The sequence below is a fragment of the Pleurodeles waltl genome, chromosome 10, assembly GCF_031143425.1.
Source record: "Pleurodeles waltl isolate 20211129_DDA chromosome 10, aPleWal1.hap1.20221129, whole genome shotgun sequence".
NCBI classification, from domain to species: Eukaryota; Metazoa; Chordata; class Amphibia; order Caudata; family Salamandridae; genus Pleurodeles; species Pleurodeles waltl.
The window spans coordinates 1,055,290,163-1,055,312,114 of NC_090449.1; the positions used below are offsets into that span (position 1 = coordinate 1,055,290,163).

The 21,952-nt window shown below is 44.8% G+C and overlaps 1 protein-coding gene across 1 annotated transcript in view; it reads left to right on the forward strand.

Annotated features, from left to right (window-relative positions):
• EFHB (EF-hand domain family member B) overlaps positions 1–21,952 on the forward strand; it is a 123,961-nt gene that overhangs the window by 29,596 nt on the left and 72,413 nt on the right. Inside the window, exons 4-5 of the mRNA XM_069212069.1 lie at positions 8,270–8,450; positions 21,483–21,593. Coding sequence (XP_069068170.1) covers positions 8,270–8,450; positions 21,483–21,593 — 292 coding nt within the window. The remainder of the gene's footprint in view (positions 1–8,269; positions 8,451–21,482; positions 21,594–21,952) is intronic.

A 21,952-nucleotide genomic window follows, 5' to 3' on the forward strand; every position in this document is an offset into this window, starting at 1 on the left:
TCACATAGGTTTGGGGTCCATTCGTGGTTCGCATTCCATTTTTGGAGTATATGGTTTGTGTTGCCCCTATCCCTATGTTTCCCCATTGCATCCTATTGTAACTATACATTGTTTGCACTGTTTTCTAAGACTATACTGCATATTTTTGCTATTGTGTATATATATCTTGTGTATATTTCCTATCCTCTCACTGAGGGTACACTCTAAGGTACTTTGGCATATTGTCATAAAAATAAAGTACCTTTATTTTTAGTATAACTGTGTATTGTGTTTTCTTATGATATTGTGCATATGACACTAAGTGGTACTGTAGTAGCTTCACACGTCTCCTAGTTCAGCCTAAGCTGCTCTGCTAAGCTACCATTATCTATCAGCCTAAGCTGCTAGACACCCTATACACTAATAAGGGATAACTGGGCCTGGTGCAAGGTGCAAGTACCCCTTGGTACTCACTACAAGCCAGTCCAGCCTCCTACACCTTGTTCCATCTGTGATGGGGAATCCGTTGCGGGTGATGGTATGTTGTGGGTTTCTCGAAGGAGAAGTGGATGTAGGGGTGGTCGGTCCAGTGGAGTTCAGTGGTGTGGCTGAAGGAGACGTGTTTGCTGGCGGAGAAAATGGGGTTGAGCGTGTGTCCTGCAGAGTGGATGGATGTTGTGACTAGCTGTTTGAGTTGTTATTGTTGGTGTTCTCGAGGTGGAAGCTCAGGTCCCCAAGGAGTATGTAGTCTGTGGATGCAAGAGCGTGTGTGCTGATGACGTCGGTGATGGAGTTGCTAAACTGTTGTCGGCAGCCGGGGGGGTCTGTAAACGAGGGTCCCTCTGAGGGTGGTGTTTGGGTCGGTGTGGATCTGGAAGTGCAGGTGTTCAGTGGTGCCAAGGGTGTCTTCGGTGCTGGTCGTGATCCTGAGGCTGTTCTTGTGGACGATGGCGATGCGTCCTCCTGGTTTGTTGGAGCGGTCCCTGCGGGTGATCTTGTAACCATCTGGGATGGCTATGGCTATGGCGATGTTGGGCGCTGAGGAGGCGTTCATCCAGGTCTCGGTCAGAAAGGCAATGTCTGGGGAAGCTGAGTCGAGTAGATTCCAAAGTTCGACAATGTGTTTGTGGACGGAGCGGATGTTGAGTAGGATGCATCTGAGATAGTTGCATCCTGCCTTGGTGGGTGGGTTGTTGGTGTGGAGGCTGGAGAAGGTGCAGTTCCGGCAGGAGAAGGGTCCGCGGGTGAGCTGCAGGGTGGCTTGATGGCAGGTGGATGAGCGGCCGGTGTTGAGTGTGTGGAGGGTGGTGGCATCGTAGCGAAGACGTGTGTAGCGGCGGTGGGGGGGGGCAAGAGCAAGGGGTTCCGTAACTGGGCGCGGGGTCAGGTGGGTACGGGCACAGATGGGCTTGCCTTTGGTGCGTCCGCTACGCGGGCGCCATTAAGTAGGGGGGGAGGAGAGGACAGCTGGGAGATGGGGTGAAAGCGGCGCAAAAAAAGGTGGCGGGCCCGCGGGGGCAGCAGGGTGGGAGTGCAGCGTGAGAGAGAGGAGGGGGCGGGGCCACAGGGACAGCAGTGGCAGGAGAGAGAGAAAGAGGGGTGAGAGTGAGAGCGAGAGAGTGGAGGGAAAAGCGAAGAAGTACAGCAGAAGTCGAAAGGAGCACAGTGCAGAGCGAACGGCATAAAGGGGCACAAGGGGCAGGCACAGAAGAGAGAGCACACAGAGAGCAAAGCAGAGAAAAGGAGGAGAGAGGCAGAGGGCAGCCTAGTAGGAAAGCAGAACTCTCCCACTAGACACCAGGGATGAGGCGCAGGCAGAATCCTGCGGGTGGAGGAGGGCCTCGAACTCCGGACAGGGTCAGGAGTTCAGAGGAACAAGGGCTCTACTTAACAGGTGGAGCTCCGAGAGGCAGAGCTGTTCACTGACCAGGTCAGTGGTATTGCTCAGAAGAGTTATCTATAGCTGAAATTAGAAGGTTTTAGCAGAAGAGAGGAATATTGCTTACCAAGATTTGACTGCTGCATGTCACCAGGTAGTAGCCTCAGCAAAAAAAGCATTGTCTTGGGCCAATTTACAGGAGTCAAGCATAATTCAAATCTATCTGAGGCAAGAGTCCGAGTATAGCACCTAAAATCTCTCTTTGACAGCACTATGGGCTGTCATCTTACCATGGTTCTAAATCTGTAAAATAGGAGCTGGGATGACTCAGGGGGTGTCTGAGGATTGGTGGTGGGTGTTAATGTGGCGGTATGAGCCGCCGGGCCAGAGATGTGTATCTCCAGCCCGGTGGCTGGCATAGTACCGCCGGCAGCATTATGAGCCTGCCTACCACCATGGTTTTCGTGGCGTTAGCAACACCACGAAAACCATGGTGACAGGCCCTACCGGTGACAGGGAATTCCTTCCCTGTCACTGGTAGGCAGCTCCCCCACCCCTCCAACACTCACCTGACACTCCCCACCCCACCTCCATCCAAACACCCCCCACCCCCTCCGATCCTCACACACACACCCCACCCCCTCCCATCCTCACACACACACACCCCCACCAATCCTCAGACACCCCCCACCCCCTCCGAGTCTCGGACATACCCCGTCACCCCCTCCGATCCTCAGGCACACCCCATCCACCCCCATACACGTACACACCCACAGACACGCACCACGCATACACCCAATCACTCACACTGACATACCCGCATTATACACAATGGCATACACACATTCATACACGCATACATCCAGACATGATCACACTGACATGCAGACAAGCACTCACTTCACCATTCTCACACGCATAGAACCACGCGAACAACACAACACAACACACACAGACGCATTCACACACTCACATATTCATGCACACACTAAGACACACACACACACTCAACACCCTCCACCGAACACCCTCCCACCCCCTTCCCCTGTTGGAAGACGGACTTACCTTGACCGAGGAGGTTTTTCTGCAGGGAACGGGAAGGGGCACTGCTACTGTCAGTAGCGCCCCGCCAGCAGAACACCGCCAGGATGTATTAATTTTCATAATATGGCTGGCGGCGTTCTACTGGCGTTGCTGTGCTGGTGGTAGCAGCGCCACCTTACCACCATCCACCACCTTGAACACTGCTGGATTTCCGCCCTTCTTGTGGCGGAAGTCTGGCAGTGCTCATAATATAGCAGAAGGATGGTACCCGCGTGGCGTTATTTTGGCAGCGTCACCGCGGTGTTAGGCGGTTTTTACTGCCGATGTCATAATGAGCACCTAGGTTCTTGTCTGTAGTCACTGAGAAACCTTACCATCAATCTTGCTCATTGCCCACCTCTTCTGCATGTAGTTTGGGCAGATGCAGACATTTGCACAATTAACATATGCCAGTATTTTGCCTTGAAGAGGTTAAAGGGCAGACGATAGAGGGGAACAATTTCAGTCATAAAAGTATCTCTCCTTTCTACCCCTTCAAGTTAATAAACCTAAAAGGACTGCCAATGCATACAAGAAAGACCAAGCCATTGATAAGGCATTAAACAGCACTAGTGAAACTAGAATTGCATCTTGCTCTTGCCAGCAGATTCTATTTTCACTAGGCTCTTGGAACATCTTGGTAATGAATGTTTCTACTAAATCTCCAGCTTCCCTTCCATCGGATCGGTTACTTGCTGACCCAGATCAGATGTCCTTATTTTAATATCCAAAAACATTTTCAATCTGGGAACAATTGAATCAATACATAAGCTAAAATAGTGATTGGCGTCTTTAACAGATTCTTCACAGTCAGATGTGCATCACATGAACCAATCTATTTCCCTTCAGTGAATCCTTTTAAAAGGAGTACTTTTAGAGTGTGACCATAGCTTAGATGTTTCACTGTCTCCAATGTGGGATTGACTGTCTGCAGTTTATCTGGGAGAGGCTTACTTTCACATTCCCATGAGAACACATGCCAAATATTTGCTGGGCTTAACTCACCATCAAGCACAACTTGACCAAGGTCATTGTGGCAATGACAGCAATGCAGATTTACATGTAACTCTACCTACACAACTTTCTCACTAAATATGTTGCAGTTGCAAAGAGAAAAGCCACACCTCCCTTAGGTACTGAAGACTCTTTCACCTATTTTCTCTCTAAATGGCAGTAATTTAAGATTCATCCTCGTGGATGGGTTTCCTCCATGGATCTTTTAACATCTCATAATAACTACTAGCATCCCTGTGTTACATCTTGAATAGGGAAAGTCAGAACTCTGAGAGATGTGTTCCTCCTTAAGTGCAATGGGGAGTTTCCTTACTGTATACCACCTCTTATTAGAGAAGTAATCATCCAGTTATGAGTACGGGGTTATTTTGGTAGCTCGGTTTCGCTCCTACCACATCTGGTTCTCTGATCTGATAAACCTGGTGGACGTACTCCACTTCCATTCACAGAAGCTAAAAATAAATTAAATCCACCTGTATTCTACAGAGGTAATATTTAATCTATTGCTATTTTAGCTCACTCGATCATGCAGACTTATTACTGCAGATTCTACATACGTACATTAGACCTTACAAAGCAGACCAGAAAATGTGTGTTCAAGTTGCTAAATAAGGCTGCCAAGGCATTTCTCTGTTCTCCTCTGACTGTTTGCTCCTATCAAAAACCACACTTGGTGCCAGACTGGTGCCGTGTCCTGATTGCTCTGTTTTATACCCCATAGGCTGTGATATCTGCTGACCCTCTATCGATGGAACCTGTATATTTTTGATAAGAGACTCATACTTATGGTTTTTCAAAGGTTGTCTCTGATTTTCATCTGAAAGACATTTTCTTACCAACTTAGATTTCCAAATCTGTCTTATGAAGCACAAAGAAACTCTCTTAACAGCATAGCTGTTTAAAAACATAATTAGTTTCATTTAAGCTGGCCGAAAATTTCAAAAGTCCTCAAACCTTTTTTTATCAATTGTGAAGGCCCTTCTCTTTGGATGTATGCTGACAATGCCTTCATACTTTACTGGATAGGGTTCTGTCTTTAGGAGAGTTATTTGCTCGAGTGTTTAGAGCCATTTCAAGATATCCATGCATATGTAGGTTAAGTCAAAGAAGGCTCCACAGTATTTCATAGGTTTGGACTTAATGAGGTTATCTCCAAAGCAGGACATGGGGCTACGTCTCATGCTGTCTGCAAGCATTGCTTGTTGGATTTCAGTTCCCAAGCTGCGTCCACCAGCCATGCCGAGAATATGTTTTGCTATATTACGCAATAGATATTGTGCTACTGGGTCCCATTGTTGTTAACGCTTAGAAATCTAACCATGCCTAGGACCAAAAGGACTGAGACGTAGGAATACATGAAAATTACCTACTGGAGTAACTATTTATTTTTAGTTCTGCAATTTTACAACCCACCCGCCAGCCCCTAACAACTCTCTTGGCTGTAATATAGTTGAGGCACAGATAGAGAACACAGGTGTGTGAGGAGATGTGGAGCTGTGGTGCCTTTGAGGGCCCAGCCTCACCCACCAGTGTGTTAGCTGAGGCATCCACTCACTGGCATTTGTATTTAGCATTGTAAAGGCTGAAAGTCTTAGGGCACCATAGTCAGACCCGCTCAGTGGAAAGAGGTTCCATTTGTAGGGCCCACACCTTAGTATATGGTAGTTTACTGCGGTGAGTAACTAATAATTTTGTGAGAGTGCCACAAGTCTATAAGGTTTAAAAAATACACAAGAATGCAAAACATTTGTAAGGAAATGCCTCCTTGGCATGGTTACCCCCTGACTTTTTGCCTTTGCTGATGCCAAGTTATGATTTGAAAGTGCGCTGAGGCCTGCTAACCAGGCCCCAGCACCAATGTTCTTTCCCTAAACTGTACCTTTGTCTCCACAATTGACACAACCCTGGCACCCAGGTAAGTCCCTTGTAACTGGTATGCCTGGTACCAAGGGCCCTGATGCCAGGGAAGGTCTCTAAGAGCTGCAGCATGTCTTATGCCACCCTAGAGACCCCTCACTCACCACATACACACTGCTTGCCAGCTTGTGTGGTGGTGGGGAGAAAATGACTACATCGACATGGCACTCCCCTCAGAGTGCCATGCCAACCTCACACTGCCTGTGGCATAGGTAAGTCACCCCTCTAGCAGGCCTTACAGCCCTAAGGCAGGGTGCACTATACCACAGGTGAGGGCAGATGTGCATGAGCACTATGCCCCTACAGTATCTAAGCAAAACCTTAGACATTGTAAGTGCAGGGTAGCCATAAGAGTATATGGTCTGGGAGTCTGTCAAACACGAACTCCACAGCACCATAATGGCTACACTGAAAACTGGGAAGTTTGGTATCAAACTTCTCAGCATTGGCTACTGCCCTCCCAGACCTAAACACACCCCTAAATTGAGTATTTAGGGGCTCCCAGAACTGAGGAAGATAGATTCCTGCAACCTAAAGAAGAAGAAGGACTGCTGACCTGAAGCCCTGCAGTGAAGACGGAGACGACAACTGATTTGGCCCCAGCCCCACCGGCCTGTCTCCCTACTTCGAAGAAAACTACATCAGCGACACATCCAACAGGGTCCAGCGACCTCTGAAGCCTCAGAGGACTACACTGCATCTAAAGGACCAAGAAGCTCCTGAGAACAGCGGCCCTGTTCAAGAAACTGCAACTTTTTGAAACAAAGAAGCAACTTTTAAAGACCACACGTTTCCCGCCAGAAGCGTGAGACTTTCCACTCTGCACCCGACGCCCCTGCTCGACCTGCGGAAAACTAACACTACAGGGAGGACTCCCTGGCGACTGCGAGCCCGTGAGTAGCCAGAGTTGACCCCCCGAACCCCTACAGCGATGCCTGCAGAGGAAATCCAGAGGCTCCCCCTGACCGCGACTGCCTGCTTCAAGGAACCCCGACGCCTGGAAACCACACTGCACCCGCAGCCCCCAGGACCTGAAGGAACCGAACTCCAGTGCAGGAGCAACCCCAGGTAACCCTTTGCCTAGCCCAGGTGGTGGCTACCCTGAGGAGCCCCCCCCCTCTGCCTGCCTGCCTGCATCGTTGAAGGGACCCCCGGGTTTCCCCATTGATTCCTATTGAAAACCCAACGCCTGTTTGCACTCTGCACCCTGCCACCCCTGTGCCGCTGAGGGTGTACTTTCTGAGCCTGCTTGTGTCCCCCCCAGTGCCCTACAAAACCCCCCTGGTCTGCCCTCCGAAGACGCGGGTACTTACCTGCTGGCAGACTGGAACCGGGGAACCCCTATTTCCATTGAAGCCTATGTGTTTTGGGCACCATTTTGACCTCTGCACCTGACCGGCCCTGAGCTGCTGGTGTGGTAACTTTGGGGTTGCCTTGAACCCCCAATGGTGGGCTACCTTGGACCCAACTTTGAACCCTGTAAGTGTTATACTTACCTGTGTAGTTAACATTTACTTACCTCCCCCAGGAACTGTTGATCTTTGCACTGTGTCCACTTTTAAAATAGCTTGTTGCCATTTTTGCCAAAACTGTACATGCTATTGTGATAATTCAAAGTTCCTAGAATACCTGAGTGAAATACCTTTCATTTAAAGTATTGTTTGTAAATCTTGAACCGGTGGTTCTTAAAATAAACTAAGAAAATATATTTTTCTATATAAAAACCTATTGGCCTGGAATTTGTCTTTGAATGTGTGTTTCTCATTTATTGCCTGTGTGTGTACAACACATGCTTAACATGTACCCTCTGATAAGCCTACTGCTTGACTACACTACCACAAAATAGAGCATTAGAATTATCTCTTTTTGCCACTATCAACCTCTAAGGGGAACCCTTGGACTCTGTGCACCCTATTTCTTACTTTGAAATAGTATATACAGAGCCAACTTCCTACAACATTTGTAGAATTTTGTGATGTGTTTTGTTTCAGTGGTTGGTGCTTTCAATGTCTGGGTGCAATGTGCTGTGTTGTATTCTGATATTTGTGCTCCTCTCACACTATGATGTACACCCAGATTTCCCCATCTAGCAAGAACCTACAGAAGAGGATTGATTGCCTTCACTTTACAGGAAGTTCACAAGTCATGGAGATAGAGGAGCTCCATTTACTGCCTCTAAAAAGAGGTCCTTTTTTATTGATCGACTCACCCATATCATTACGATAAGTGATTCTAATCACTCTTGGTCTCAGGAAAAAAAGTCAGGGCACCCGTAGGTTGTGCATTCAAATACCAGACACATGAAATGCCTAATGAATCACTCTTATACACAAAAACATGCCTTTGAATTTGCATCATAGAAAATTGTCCCTTACATGATGTGCACCTTTTCTCCAGGCAGGCGTGTTGTTAAATCCACCACGGAAGACTCTGTTCCAGCAGAGGATGCTTGACAAGCGAGAGTCTTGCTATTCGAGCCACCAGCGAAAGCCGCTCGGCAGATCTTACGACCAGAGACCTATGTTCCCGCCTGGCACAGATCTGAACAAGATGACGTTTGGGGGCACATTGGTGAGAGGTAATAACAAATACTGGTAAAGAAATGCAGGAATGTTGTAAGGTCCTAACCAGCTGAGGTGGTTGTGGCTCATGCATTTCATATGGGCCTCAATGACACAAACAGAGAATTCGAACTTGACTGTAGACCAGGCCCCACAGTCCTGTCTACTCTGCCCACTTTGTGCCCCGTCACCACTCTGGACCATACACGGTATTAGCTTCACCCTTTCGCTCTGCGATAAGCTTGGGATAACCTCAATCTGTTGCATTTAATTATAGTCTTAATACATCTGTATGAGTACCCAGTTCATTATTCCAACACATATGCAAATCCAGAGTTTTAATTTCAGGATAAATTAATTTATTGTTGTTATTCATTTATTCAGAGATTAATCACTTCTAACAGAAACACTATAAATAGTAACAGACAGTACTTAAAAGTATAAGATTGATTGTGCACTTTATGGAGTAGAAGATGCTTAGAATGGTTGATGAGGTGGAGCCAATTAGCTATTCTCCACCCAACCTGACTGTCAAGCTAACCAAATCCTTATCTTTTCCAGAGATTCATAGTCTGCTAAGAAAGTACATATCTGAGTCCCCAAGAGAGATTACACAATCCGGTGTTCAGGAAATTACACACAAGAAAGACATATGTTGATCATATCTTCTTCATAACGTCCCTGCACAAAACCTTGTGGATCATTCTAGCATCATATCATTTTAGATCAGCCTTCCTCAACTTGTAGCTTGTGAGCTACTGGAAGCTTTCCCTGTACCTGGGAGTAGCTCTCCTATGTGCATCTCACCCTACTAAATAAAAAGGGTTTGGCTTGGTTAAAATAATATATGTATAACATAATTGAAAAATCTGTATTCAAGACAAAAATGTATGGCTTTTTAGAACCCATAATTTCCAAAGTTTATTTAAAGCTGATAATTGAATGATAAATCATGCAGCATCGGGAGACGTACTACTAATATTATATGATAATATGTATAATATTATATACTTTCGTATTATTACCTTGGTGCCAGGGGGGCATTTCATCGGTGACTGTTAAGTATTACTGAAGCCTTTTTTTCATAACTGATGGCAATTATGCACTGAGGCGATCACAACTGGTAATCTTTCATATGGTGTGATCTTGTCTTATGTGTACAACACTAATAATATTAGTAGCTCTGAAGGATTTCCATTGGGCATCAGTAGCTCTAATTAATTCAAAGTTTGGAGACCCCTCCTTTAGATATGAGTGGAGGATCTCACCTGGGAATTGTTGGTGCATCTTAACCTACTTTCGACTGAATCAGCAGTGCTGAGAACCAGAACAATTTATTTTGGTAAATCATTTGCTCGCCATTTGGTATGGTCCAATGAAATAGAGAAGGTGTGCTGAAGGTGGCAACCTTGGTTTTGCCATTGTGTAAAAATAAATTACTTTCTGAAATATCGTTTCCCAAGATGTTCTAAATCTGCCTTAATCAGATCTAACATTATCGTCTGCTGACGTAAGATAGTGACACATCTTTAAAATGCATTGCAACTTCGCTTAAACCCTTAAACTCCTTCCCTAAATTCATATGTTTGCACATAAAGAGCCAGATTTTTGATGCACTCTAGCATGCCACCTGACTAGTGTAAAAATCACTCATGTCACCATAACTGGCAAATCTGTCCTGCATGTACTTATTTAATATAATCCAATATCGGCCTCTAAAGCACGAGGTTCCTCACACGCATATTCTATACTGATGCTCTAGAGAAGTGGTTCTTAACCTTTTGACCTCTGTGGACCCCCATTTAATCATTACTCGAATCCAGGGACCCCCACTGAATCATTATTGGAATCAGGAGCCCAACTGAGTCATTATTGGAATCCGGGGACCCCGGTCTATGCAAATTTGTTGATTCAAACAATAAAACTATACACACAATTACAGAAACAAGTATTCATCAAACTAATACCCAAATTATGATGTATTGTATTTAATTCACATGCAAAAATAAAAAATAAAAAAAAGTTTAATTTCAATGGGAACATTGGAGCTTTTCTTAAATCAACTGAAGCACCATCATCCATACTATATTCTATTAGATGCACCTGTACTGCTCCCAAGAATCAGTCTGGGGATACCAACTTAATTTTTTGCCTCCTATTTCACATTTACAGAACGTTTTAAAATGTTCAATTTTATATTTCCCCCTTTATATATATAAAATGTATTATTTTTTTAATGTATGTTCTACGCAATCATGGACCCCATGAGTAGACATTGCGGACCTCCATAGGTCCCGGACTACAGGTTAAAAACCACTGTTCTAGAGACTATATGGGAAGCCCTTTTAAAATTTAAGTTTATAATGCTGGTCACAGATAATGTCCAAGATGAAACATGTTTTATTATGTTGTAACACAAGCATTATAAAAACGCTCCATGACATATCCAGAAAAAGACAGGCATGATTTCAGCAGTTCCTATGACCTATATTGTATAGGAAGTTATAAGACACTAATCCCAAGAATTCTGAACCATCTTACACGTCATGTCACCTTTGTTGAAGAGAGGTGAAGTGTGTTAGATTTGCTCCCAAGCACAGACGACCATCTCTGAGTCGATCTAAAACATTTTACAATTATGTATTTGATTTTTGTACCATGCTTCTGTCACAGTGTATTTCCTTCTTAATCTTGTGAACGTGTGTGGGCACGTAGTCCCAGAGGATGCTGAACCTTGAACTTAGACTCTTCTTTCTCCAGAAAGTTTGTATGGTGTTGACTGAAGGCACAACGTGACTTATCAGTACTATTGCATTGTGCAGTGTGGTATATCAACACACTTGTATGGTTTATTGGTAGCAAATTATTCAGAGGGCAGCTTGGTGCCACATGAGATCTCAAGTCTTAAGCTGTCTCATCAGAACTGTAGCCAAAAGTGAGGGCTCATCCCGTTAGTAATCACCGCTCATTTGTACGTTAGAGGGATGTGGCCTGTGATTATATGATGCAAATGTAGTATTCTGGGCGCCCATGCAGCCTCTGCAAAGATTTTCCTTATCCTTTAGATAGAAAGCAAATCGTGGGTGCATTGATGGTCATGGAACGATGCAACCACTACAAAAAGATGCCATCGTTGGTCGCAAAGAAAGAGAATAGGGTCCAGAAATATATTGGCAGTTTGTGGAAGCAAAGGGTCAAATGCAGAAAATCGGACCCTTTGCAACTGCAAAACAGCCTTTTTGTATTTACCAAACCCAAATTGTGATTTGGTAACACGTTACCTAATCACAGTATGGGCTTGCGAATAAATACCGATTTGCCATCAGGAATGTGCATGCCTAGGATGCTCCTTCCAATTAGTGATTCGTAATGGGACCGAAAGGCAAGTGGTAACCAGTTTGCAAACATGAAGGTCCCCAAGTGACCCCTTCACATTTGCGACTGTTTAGAAAACATTTTTAGGGGTAGGCAGTGGTGCATGGGATCAAATTGTACTTATAAAAAAATGTTTGTAAAAGTTTTCTTTTTTTTTTAAACTCATCTGTTTTCCTTTGAGGAAAGCAGGCTACATTAAAAAATGCTGTATTAAAAAGCAGTCACAGACATGGTTGTCTGCGTACCCCTGCAGGCTCCATCGTTGTGATTGTAGGCAGTCATAATGAGTCGCATTTCCAACCTACCTCATGCGTATTAATGAAGTAGGTAAGATTGCTACCCATTACGATTGGATTGGTGATTTTGAGGATTAACCTATTCACATGTAGGTAGGCTTGAAAAATCAGAATCAATTTGGTAAAGGTTGGTGTGCACTTTTACCGCATGCCAGCCAATCAAAGAGATTATGCAATGCTCTACGGAAGGGACAAGCACAAGATTGACAATAAGAAGCAGGCAAATGAGAGTGACAAGGAAAGCCAACCAGTGGAAAGCAATGGACATGCTCAAGCCCAACTATGTTCCTGGTAAGCCACAATATGTCTCGAAACAGACATGGAATACGCTGTCTAGCAGGCGATGCATTGGGCACCAAGGGAATTTTTCTTCTTCTGTGTTATATTTTAACAAGATCCTTGAAGGTCTGAGATGCATTTGGTACCAGGTGTTGCTTCTGACTCTGAAACATCTACCAGTAATGGTGGAAGGGCTGCTCCCTATGTTCTGGGGCCTACCACCATCCATTCAGTGGGTTATTCTTGTGAGTGCACAGAGGGAAAGCACTGAGTCTCAAGACTTTGGAACCCGCTACAGTGTATTACATATTTATTTCTGTTAATGTTGTGAGTGTAATCCAAATTGCTCTTCTCTCTAGCACCAACCCAAATAGGGCCAAAGCACCCTTGGGCTTTTCTACTTCAGTCACAAGCTCCTTGTAATTCTGTGACTGAATCTCTGTGCTATGAGGAAAGGCTTGGCACCATTCAGGGCCCTTCTACCAACATTACGGTATCAGTTCATTCTAGTTCATGTGTTGCTGCTACTCTGCATGTGAAATTGGACAAAACCAGGCCAGGTACTAGAGGGAATGGCTTCTTGCAGGCCACTGATATCCAGAATGATGTGCAATCTTGCTAAGTCTTTACGTGATGTTTATTAACTTATAAAGTATAACAAAAAGACAAAGATAGAAAAGTGATCATACTCTTTGGTATCAACAGTTACTTTATCTAAGCAGTTAGCAATTTCATGCATATCTTCTCCGTGCCACTAAGCATTGATTCCTGACAACTGGCACCTCATCCATTTGTGGCAACACCAAATGATTCAGAGGTAGAACAGGCATTCGCTCCATCAGTTTGTTTTACAGTTTCATCTTCTGGCACATGGGGTAAGAGGATCTCCTATACCTGCATTCTCTCACCCAGATTTAGCTTACTCTCTTACAGCTTTGAAATAAACACAAGATTCTTCATTGGCTCCTGAACTTGTCCAGTTACTAGGACCAGTTACATGTTATGTTTACCAAAACACAGCTAATAATGGTCCATCACTGAGCTCTCTGCCTCATCTATACCCCCCTGTCGCTCAGGATTTTACCATTCCTGCAATGTCACCAGACAAGGCCCTTCCAGTTCTGGATTTTCAGTAAATGCATAATGTCTACAAGAGCCTACTGCACCTTTAGATCTTCTGTTGGTTTCTAAACAGTAGGTAAGTGTCCGTTTCCGCATACATTTAGGCTTCCCCACAGCATTGCCATCCTCACAGGACTTCCTTAACTGAACTAGAATGTGAAAGCACATCATTCCATTCCATCAAACAGTACAAATGGATGATGAGATTGAGGGCTATTGATTGAAGTGTGTCACTTCCCTGTGCATTGCTGACATGCAGACCTAGATAAGGACAGAGTGGAGCTGCAGGTGCAGGTCACTTCTGTTAGAGGTGGAATGCATTGTTGCTATGACTCCTGTTCACTGCCCGTCATCTTCACCTGCTTTGCTGCCTGGATACTTGTTCATGGAGGCACTGTTTGGAGCCCTGCCTTCCATCTGCAGTCTTCTCAGACTCTATCGCTTTACTACTTGCGGCCCCTGGTTTAGAAGCACCTAGACAGTGTCCTGGCAGCGACACAAAAGCATGGATTCAAAAAAGAGAAAGGATTTGTGTGTAGGAGGGAGTATTTGGTTGGGCTAAACTGGTGTTGAAATATAAGTTTGTTTTCATTTGTGCCCCAACAGTGTCCCAGGATGTGTGTTCCATATTTGCCAATATGTCTATCTAGTGGCAACTTAAGTCAAACAATACCCATATATACCTTATCATGCCTAAAGCATGCCTCAAACAGGCGGACCGTGGCGGGTGATAAGCATTCAGCTCAGGGCGCAGCCGCGGTTCCTGGAGGTCGGGTGTGCCACGCCCCCTTCTGTTCTTTATTTCCTTGCATGAGGCCCTAAAGTGGGCATGGGGCCTCGGCGAGTCTTGGGTGCGGCGCCCCCTCAATATTAACTGTGGGCACCTTCCCCCCAACCCCTCACTTACCTGGTGCAGCCTGTCCCTTCTTTTTCTTCTTTTTTCTCTTCTTTCTACTTTTCCTTTTGTTCTTATTTTCACATTTAGCAGCCATGTTCTTCTTTCTCCCAGCATGCTTTTTTTTCCCTGCATGCCATAGGACCCTTTTTCAAAATGGCATCTTTTCTCTATATGTTCCTATGATTCTTTCCTAATCCAATATGGTGACTTTCTTCTTCCTGTTGGTCATTTCCTGTTTTAGGGTATATAGGGTGTGTGATTCTTGCTCTCTTTGCGCTGCAAGACTTCCTTTGGTGGTGATCTTCGCTCCTGTTATTTTTTCTCCAGTTTTTTGCCTCGCTTGCTCCAGCTTCTTCCAGTATTGTTTTTTTTTTGTTGGAAGACTTACCTTTTTGCTTCCTTTTTGTTCCAGAGAGTTCCTGCTATAGAGGTTTTTCCCTTTGGGGTTTTTTCCTCTGGGACTCCTTCTGGGGGGCACGGACTGCCTTTTGGCATTCCTTCATCAGAAGCACCGTGGCTACCAGAAAGGGCTGCCCTTACCTTGTTCAAGGCAGAACCTACAAGAATCAAGACCCCTCTGCAGTTCCAGTGGGCCAAAGACATAAATGACGCATAGCCCGTGACATTACCTAGAGTTAATAAATCACCAAAGACTTCACTTTATCAGGTTTAGCGTTTCCACCTGGAAAGACTGGTAAAGTAGTTTAAATAAGTAATAATGTATTATCTAGTAGGAAACGGCTACAGAAAAGATCTTTAATTTTTCTTAGCTGTTTAAAAAAAACAATTAATTGGTAATGTTGGATCTGTTCTATTTAGTTAGGAACTATAACTTTCAGAAAAGTTATATTAACTTGCCTGAGCCACTGTGGGCTAGTTAGCCTTAGTCTACATCTGCTGGCTGGCTCTTCCCGCCTGTAATGAGGTGTGAAATTCCTTCTGTGAGCCGCAGTAGTCCCCTTTGATTGACAGGTCAACCAGTATGGTCAGGGATTACACATCTGAGCTCAGCAGATCATTCAGGGAGGGCACGGCTGCCCCTTCTGACGGCTCAACAGTGTTAAATCCTGCATGGCAGGCCTGTTTGAGGAACATGTAAAACTTTTGGTGCCCTTGAATGGGATCAGGGAGGAAGCAGGTCACAGTTCTTGTGTGTTCCCTGTCTGATTGCTGAAGGACCCTGCTTCATTTTACTGGATTATTTTGTGGGTCTATCGCCAATTTCCAACTGGGATTTAGTGTTAGATGTGGCAGGCCACAAGTAATTTCCATAATACACTCCCCTACACACCCCCAGCTCTCAGAGTCCAAAAATAGTGTGGCTGAAGACCTTGGCCATCTTTAATTTGCCCTGACACATTGCAGTTTGGACGGCAAACAGGAACTACTGCTGAAGTCAGGGATTTGGGACATTTACTTTATTGTTCAGAGAGAGGCTATGAGTATCTTAGGGTGTCACCCACCCACAGGCTGCCGAGCCATATAAAGCTGGATCTTCACAACCTTCCTCGGAATACTGCTGGACTTGTGAAGCAACACCAGATGGACTAAACCTACTGCACTTGGCATCTGTGAACTGTGAGAGGGACCCGGGGAGGATGGACCCTTTGCTACTTGAAAACCAAGCGCACAAAGAGCTCCAAGGAGCAAACAGCTGATCCCCTTGGTGGCCTCAGGAACATAAAAAAATGATGTGGCTATTCCTGTGAAGATCCCAATGGACTTTGCTCTCCAGGGCAGGACTCACAAATGCAGAGTGCTGGGATCACGGTTGTTGGAAGCCTTTCTGTACCTAAGGCTTCTGATCAGGAGGCCGCCAATTCGCCCTTGGAGTCACTCTGGAGTCCTGGTTTAGAGATGCAGGTCCGGTCCTTCTGACCCAGGCAAGAGGGTAGCTGGTCAGCACAGCAGAGCAGCAGTCCTTTTTGGCAGCAGCACAGCAGAGCAGCAGTCCTTTTTGGCAGCAGCACAGCAGAGCAGCAGTCCTTTTTGGCAGCAGCGCAGCAGAGCAGCAGTCCTTTTTGGCAGCAGTGCAGCAGAATGGCAGTCCTTTTTGGCAGCAGTGCAGCAGAATGGCAGTCCTTTTTGGCAGCAGTGAAGCAGAGCAGCAGTCCTTTTTGGCAGCAGTGCAGCAGAGCAGCAGTCCTTTTTGGCAGCAGTGCAGCAGAATGGCAGTCCTTTTTGGCAGCAGTGCAGCAGAATGGCATTCCTTTTTGGCAGCAGTGAAGCAGAGCAGCAGTCCTTTTTGGCAGCAGTGCAGCAGAGCAGCAGTCCTTTTTGGCAGCAGTGCAGCAGAGTGGCAGTCCTTTTTGGCAGCAGTGCAGCAGAATGGCAGTCCTTTTTGGCAGCAGTGCAGCAGAGTGGCAGTCCTTTTTGGCAGCAGTGCAGCAGAATGGCAGTCCTTTTTGGCAGCAGTGCAGCAGAATGGCAGTCCTTTTTGGCAGCAGTGCAGCAGAATGGCAGTCCTTTTTGGCAGCAGTGCAGCAGAGCAGCAGTCCTTTTTGGCAGCAGTGCAGCAGAGCAGCAGTCCTTTTTGGCAGCAGTGCAGCAGAATGGCAGTCCTTTTTGGCAGCAGTGCAGCAGAGTGGCAGTCCTTTTTGGCAGCAGTGCAGCAGAATGGCAGTCCTTTTTGGCAGCAGTGCAGCAGAATGGCAGTCCTTTTTGGCAGCAGTGCAGCAGAGCAGCAGTCCTTTTTGGCAGCAGTGCAGCAGAGCAGCAGTCCTTTTTGGCAGCAGTGCAGCAGAGCGGCAGTCCTTTTTGCCAGCAGTGCAGCAGAGTGGCAGTCCTTTTTGGCAGCAGTGCAGCAGAGCAGCAGTCCTTTTTGGCAGCAGTGCAGCAGAATGGCAGTCCTTTTTGGCAGCAGTGCAGCAGAGCGGCAGTCCTTTTTGGCAGCAGTGCAGCAGAGTGGCAGTCCTTTTAACAGCACAGCAGTCCTTCTTCTAGGCAAGGTCCACAGGTCCAGAAGTGTACTCAAGAGTTGGATCAAGGGGTCCAATATTTATACCTGGTGCCCACTTTGAAGTAGAGGAAACTTCCAGATTCCCTCCGCCCCCGAGGTGTCTGGCATCCCCTTCATCCGTGTCTTGGCCCCAGCTCGTCTTGGGTCACAAAAGAGCACTGTCAGATGCTTTGTGAGAGTGCTCAGGCAGAGTCTTTGTGATATGCAAGTGTGGTAGGTGACTGCTCCTTCTCCTTGCAACCCAGAGTGGCCCATCTTGCCAACACTTAACTTCCCTTTGTCTCACTGCCTGGGAGCAATACACAAAGACCAACTGCCAGCTACACCTAGTCATGTGACGCAGGAACAAGCTGCAGGGACCAAATGGTTAGGACAAGAAAATGCCAACTTTGTAAAAGTGGCATTTTCAGAATTGTGACAAAAATTCCGACTTTACCATTAAAGAGGGCTTTCAATTACAATTCTTTAGACACCAAACCCAAGCAGTGTGCCTGCTCCCAATTAGAAGTTATCACTTATTAAATGCAATAAGGTGACCCAATGTTATCTTATGGGAAAGGTTGGCCTTGCAGTAGTGAAAAACGAATTTAGGACATTTTCTCTACCACGATATGTAAAACTTAAAAGTACATGTCCAATTTTTTTAATATACTGCTCCCTGCCATTTGGTCTGTTCTGGACCTACCTTGGGGTGCCTTATATGTATCCAAAAGGAAGGGTTGGGCCAGGCAAAAGGTTTATTTAGCCAGGATAAAATGCCAGTTTCAAACTGCACCCATAGGCTGCACTGGCAGGCCTGAGATATGTTCAGAGGACTACTTATGTGGGTGGCATAATAAGTGCTGAAGGCCCAAAAGTAGTATGTCATTTACAGGCCCTAGGGTACCTGTAGTACTACTGTACTAAGGTCTTACAAGTGAATTAAATATGCCAATTGAGTGTAAGCCAATTCTACCATGTTTACAGGAAAGAACACAAGCACGTTAGCAGTGGTTAGCTGTGGTAAAGTACTCATAGTTCTAAGGCCAGCAAAAAAAAAGTCCGCAAAACAGGATGGTTGAAGGCAAAAAGTTAGGGGAGACCCACACCAAGGATGCCAGATCTAACAACCTGGTTCAGACAGAGTATTGATTCCTCATTCCTCAGCAACACTTTCGAGATTGCCACCTGAAAAACTAGGATACACACAGGCTGCCACTCTGATAAGAATATTGCTTTTATGTGTGCTGCTCGGAAAAACTGAAATAGAAAGTCAGGAGCATATGCTTGCTTCTCTTTACTTTGTTAAAGAATAGCTGGCAACCTCAGTGTCTCATCATGCACAGTTTTGGCAGGTAATCATTTTTTTTATAGATCCCAAGCACTTTGCTCTGTTTTCAACATTTGTCTGACTGAAAATCCTCAGACATTTTCTACATTTCCTTTCATTTGCAACTTTTATTTGGCTAGGCATGTGCATTTCTCTGTTTCTTGAGAACAGGTTTCTCAAATACAGGTGGCATGTTATTGCATCAATTAAACGTCCGATAAGCCCTGAGGTAGAGAAAGCATACCTGGTCTGCTCACATGGAGGTCCTGTTCACTGTGACTTTGGAGGTTGATATCTACTATTCTGACCATAGACTTTTAAACAGAATGGTCCACAGAAGCCATGGGGCTTGATTACGAGGTGATTGGTTTAGTCGACCTGTGCGTAACCCTTGTTTACGCATAGTTCGGAATTATGAGTTGGTAGGTATTTAATGCATCTGACAATTATTGGATACGTTAAATACATCAACCTTCGTTCAATTTTGGCAGGTCAAAGTCTATCGAAATTTAACAGGGAAAAAAGCATACGGTATTTACTGTATCATGCTGATTTTGGTACGTTTTAATACCAAAATCTGTATGTTATTACCCAACAACTCGTAATAGGTGTTGTTTATCACACCTGATAAATACCGTACCCTGTGGTATTGTTATTTATCAGGTGCAACAAATAGCACCTAAACTCGTACTCAGAGCCAAAGTGTTGGAGGAATATTTGGGGGAGATTTAGCAGTAGTTCCCTTTAAATGCGGTTTTGGGCGGATGCCACTCTTTGTCACTTTAACTAACATGGCCCTTTGGAAATCCACACACATCTTATTTAAAGCCTTATTTGTGCATTTTACATCTGACCTAGAAAGCAATTTGGGTGTTTCACCAGCCTAAAGTTTTCCCAAAAATACATGAAAAAATATGTGTGTGTATATAAAGATATACATATTTATAGATAAAGGGGCTTTAGGTCAGCCCTCAGCATCCATTGGTCTGTTCAAGGGACATTCACATTTTGCTTCCACTCATCACAGCATACAGCATGGGCAGTGGGTCAGTTCACTTCACTCGTTGGCTTTCTTCACTGTGAGTGCTGGCATCTTCCCTCTGCATATGTGTACAACTGCAGTAGTCAACTCAGTTCCAAGGTCACTGTTTGCTTTCAGGTCTGACTTCATTTCGTTGTTTTAGTTATTTTTGTGACAAGTCGTTATTTTTTATTACTTTTACGTTTATAATACCTGTCACATAAGTTAAATATGTTTGAAAAATACCTGAGGCTTGCCAAGGCCGGACCAGCTTGGTTTGCCAATGCTTGTTGGTGCCTGTGTACAAGATTATTTCAGCATAGAACTCACAAATAAATGTTTTTTTGTAACTGTCCAACACAATAAGAGCACCAATATTTATTAATCCATGTGTCACTGAATAAACAGTGTGCTTTGAGCTTTTCCAGGCTGCAAGAGAAATACTGCTGACTACAAGGTCCACCAATTGAAAATGTCACAACAAGATACTTTGTCCGTATCACATTGTACAACATTGCCAGCAACACACATGCAAGAACAAGCAGGAATCTGCTCTCCGTTGACACCACAGAATGTTAAAAAGAGAAGCTCAATCTGGTATTGCCTCGGTTCCCCAACAGGGAACCATTTTATGTTTTGTTTAACGAGACCCATGCCAAAAGCCACCTTGTCCTCCATTCTCAAATGGTGACCTAGGGCATGCGAGGCTTCATAGGAAAAGGAAACAGTGCCATCATACATATGATTCATCTGGGTCGCCCTCCCTGCCTCCTCACCTTACTCAAGCTGGTCTGTTTTGGCCTTTATCCCTGTTCCCCACACCAGCATAACTAGGAGCTGCCCATTACAGTGACATGTGCAGTGGTTTCTATGACCACTGACGATGTCCACAAGCATAATGATGCAGGACGGAGGGGGTGCAGTGGGTATATTTTAAATGGGGAGAGCTGTGAATGTAATTGTTGGAAAGTGCTTTGCACTTCTTGGGTTATGCCTAGAGAAGGCCTTGTAGATGGCCACTGAAGTTCCATAAACACAGGGATAGGTTATTGCTGTACATGACATTTTAGACTGTTGGGTGCTTTAAGTTTCATTTCAGTGGTGGGCTGTAGCTTCTCCAGTGTTGGTTGAGAAAGTCTGTTCAAGAGTCTTAGGAACTGATTTTGAGCTACTGAGGGAGTTACTCCATCACAAATGTGACGTTTATCCCATCCGCCATATTACAACCCCTTAATAGCCAATGGAGATCGTAATGCGGCAGATGGGATATCCGTTTTGTTTGTGACGGAGTAACCCGTCCACCATCCTCTAAATCACGCCCTTAGCCTCCCGTGCTGACATAGGTGGAAGGAAGGGGATCAACTGTTGGAAGTTGGCAGATTAAAGAGATCTGCTGGCCTTTTCTTGGAAAATCTTGTTTCAGCTGTAGTGGGTGGATGCACCCAAGTCTCAGGATCTTCAATTTGTTGCTGGCCCAGCCCATGAACCAATAGAGTCAGAACCAAATGTCCCTTATATAATAGTGAAAAGATGACGACATTTTTTTAAATCTAATTCTCTTTCATAGGATATAATGGGGACATAATACGGCAGACGGGATATCTGTCAGATTTGTGATGGATGAAATCCCTCCGTCAAGGTCGTAATAATGCCCATAATGTCTCACTGGAGGAGAATGACAAATGGGGCAACTCTGTCATTGTGCAAAAAGTGGAAATGCACTGCATAAACACTGTAAGGAACTTTCCTTTGTTCACCTATTTTAAAAATAATATTTGTTTGTATTTCAGGGGAATCTGTAGGAGAGATTGTAAATCCTCCCAAAACCTTTCGTGAAGTAAATGAGGAAACCCGGGTTGGACATGAACTTTACATTGTCACACATAATGATTACAATGCAGGTAGGACTCTCAGTTCAGTTTAAGATTATGTATCTTGCAGATGTACCCAAGACACTTTAAAACAATGCTTAGGAAAAATGCATTTCATTGTGTCATAGAGAAATGTAATTTGACTCTTAAGTAATTATGTGCCTGTTGGTGACAGTGGTCTGTTTCTTAGAGATCCTAATATTAAAATCTTACTGAATATATTTTAAGGAGTCTTTAGTTTATTGTAGGACGTTTACTTTTAGAAATTTGGAGAGAGACAAGAAAGGATGGGGAACCAACAGCATTCCGTTTTGTTATTTCAAATTTCCTGTTTTTACCTTCCTTGATTTTCACTTTGTCCAATTGGCAAAACAAATTACTATTCTAGT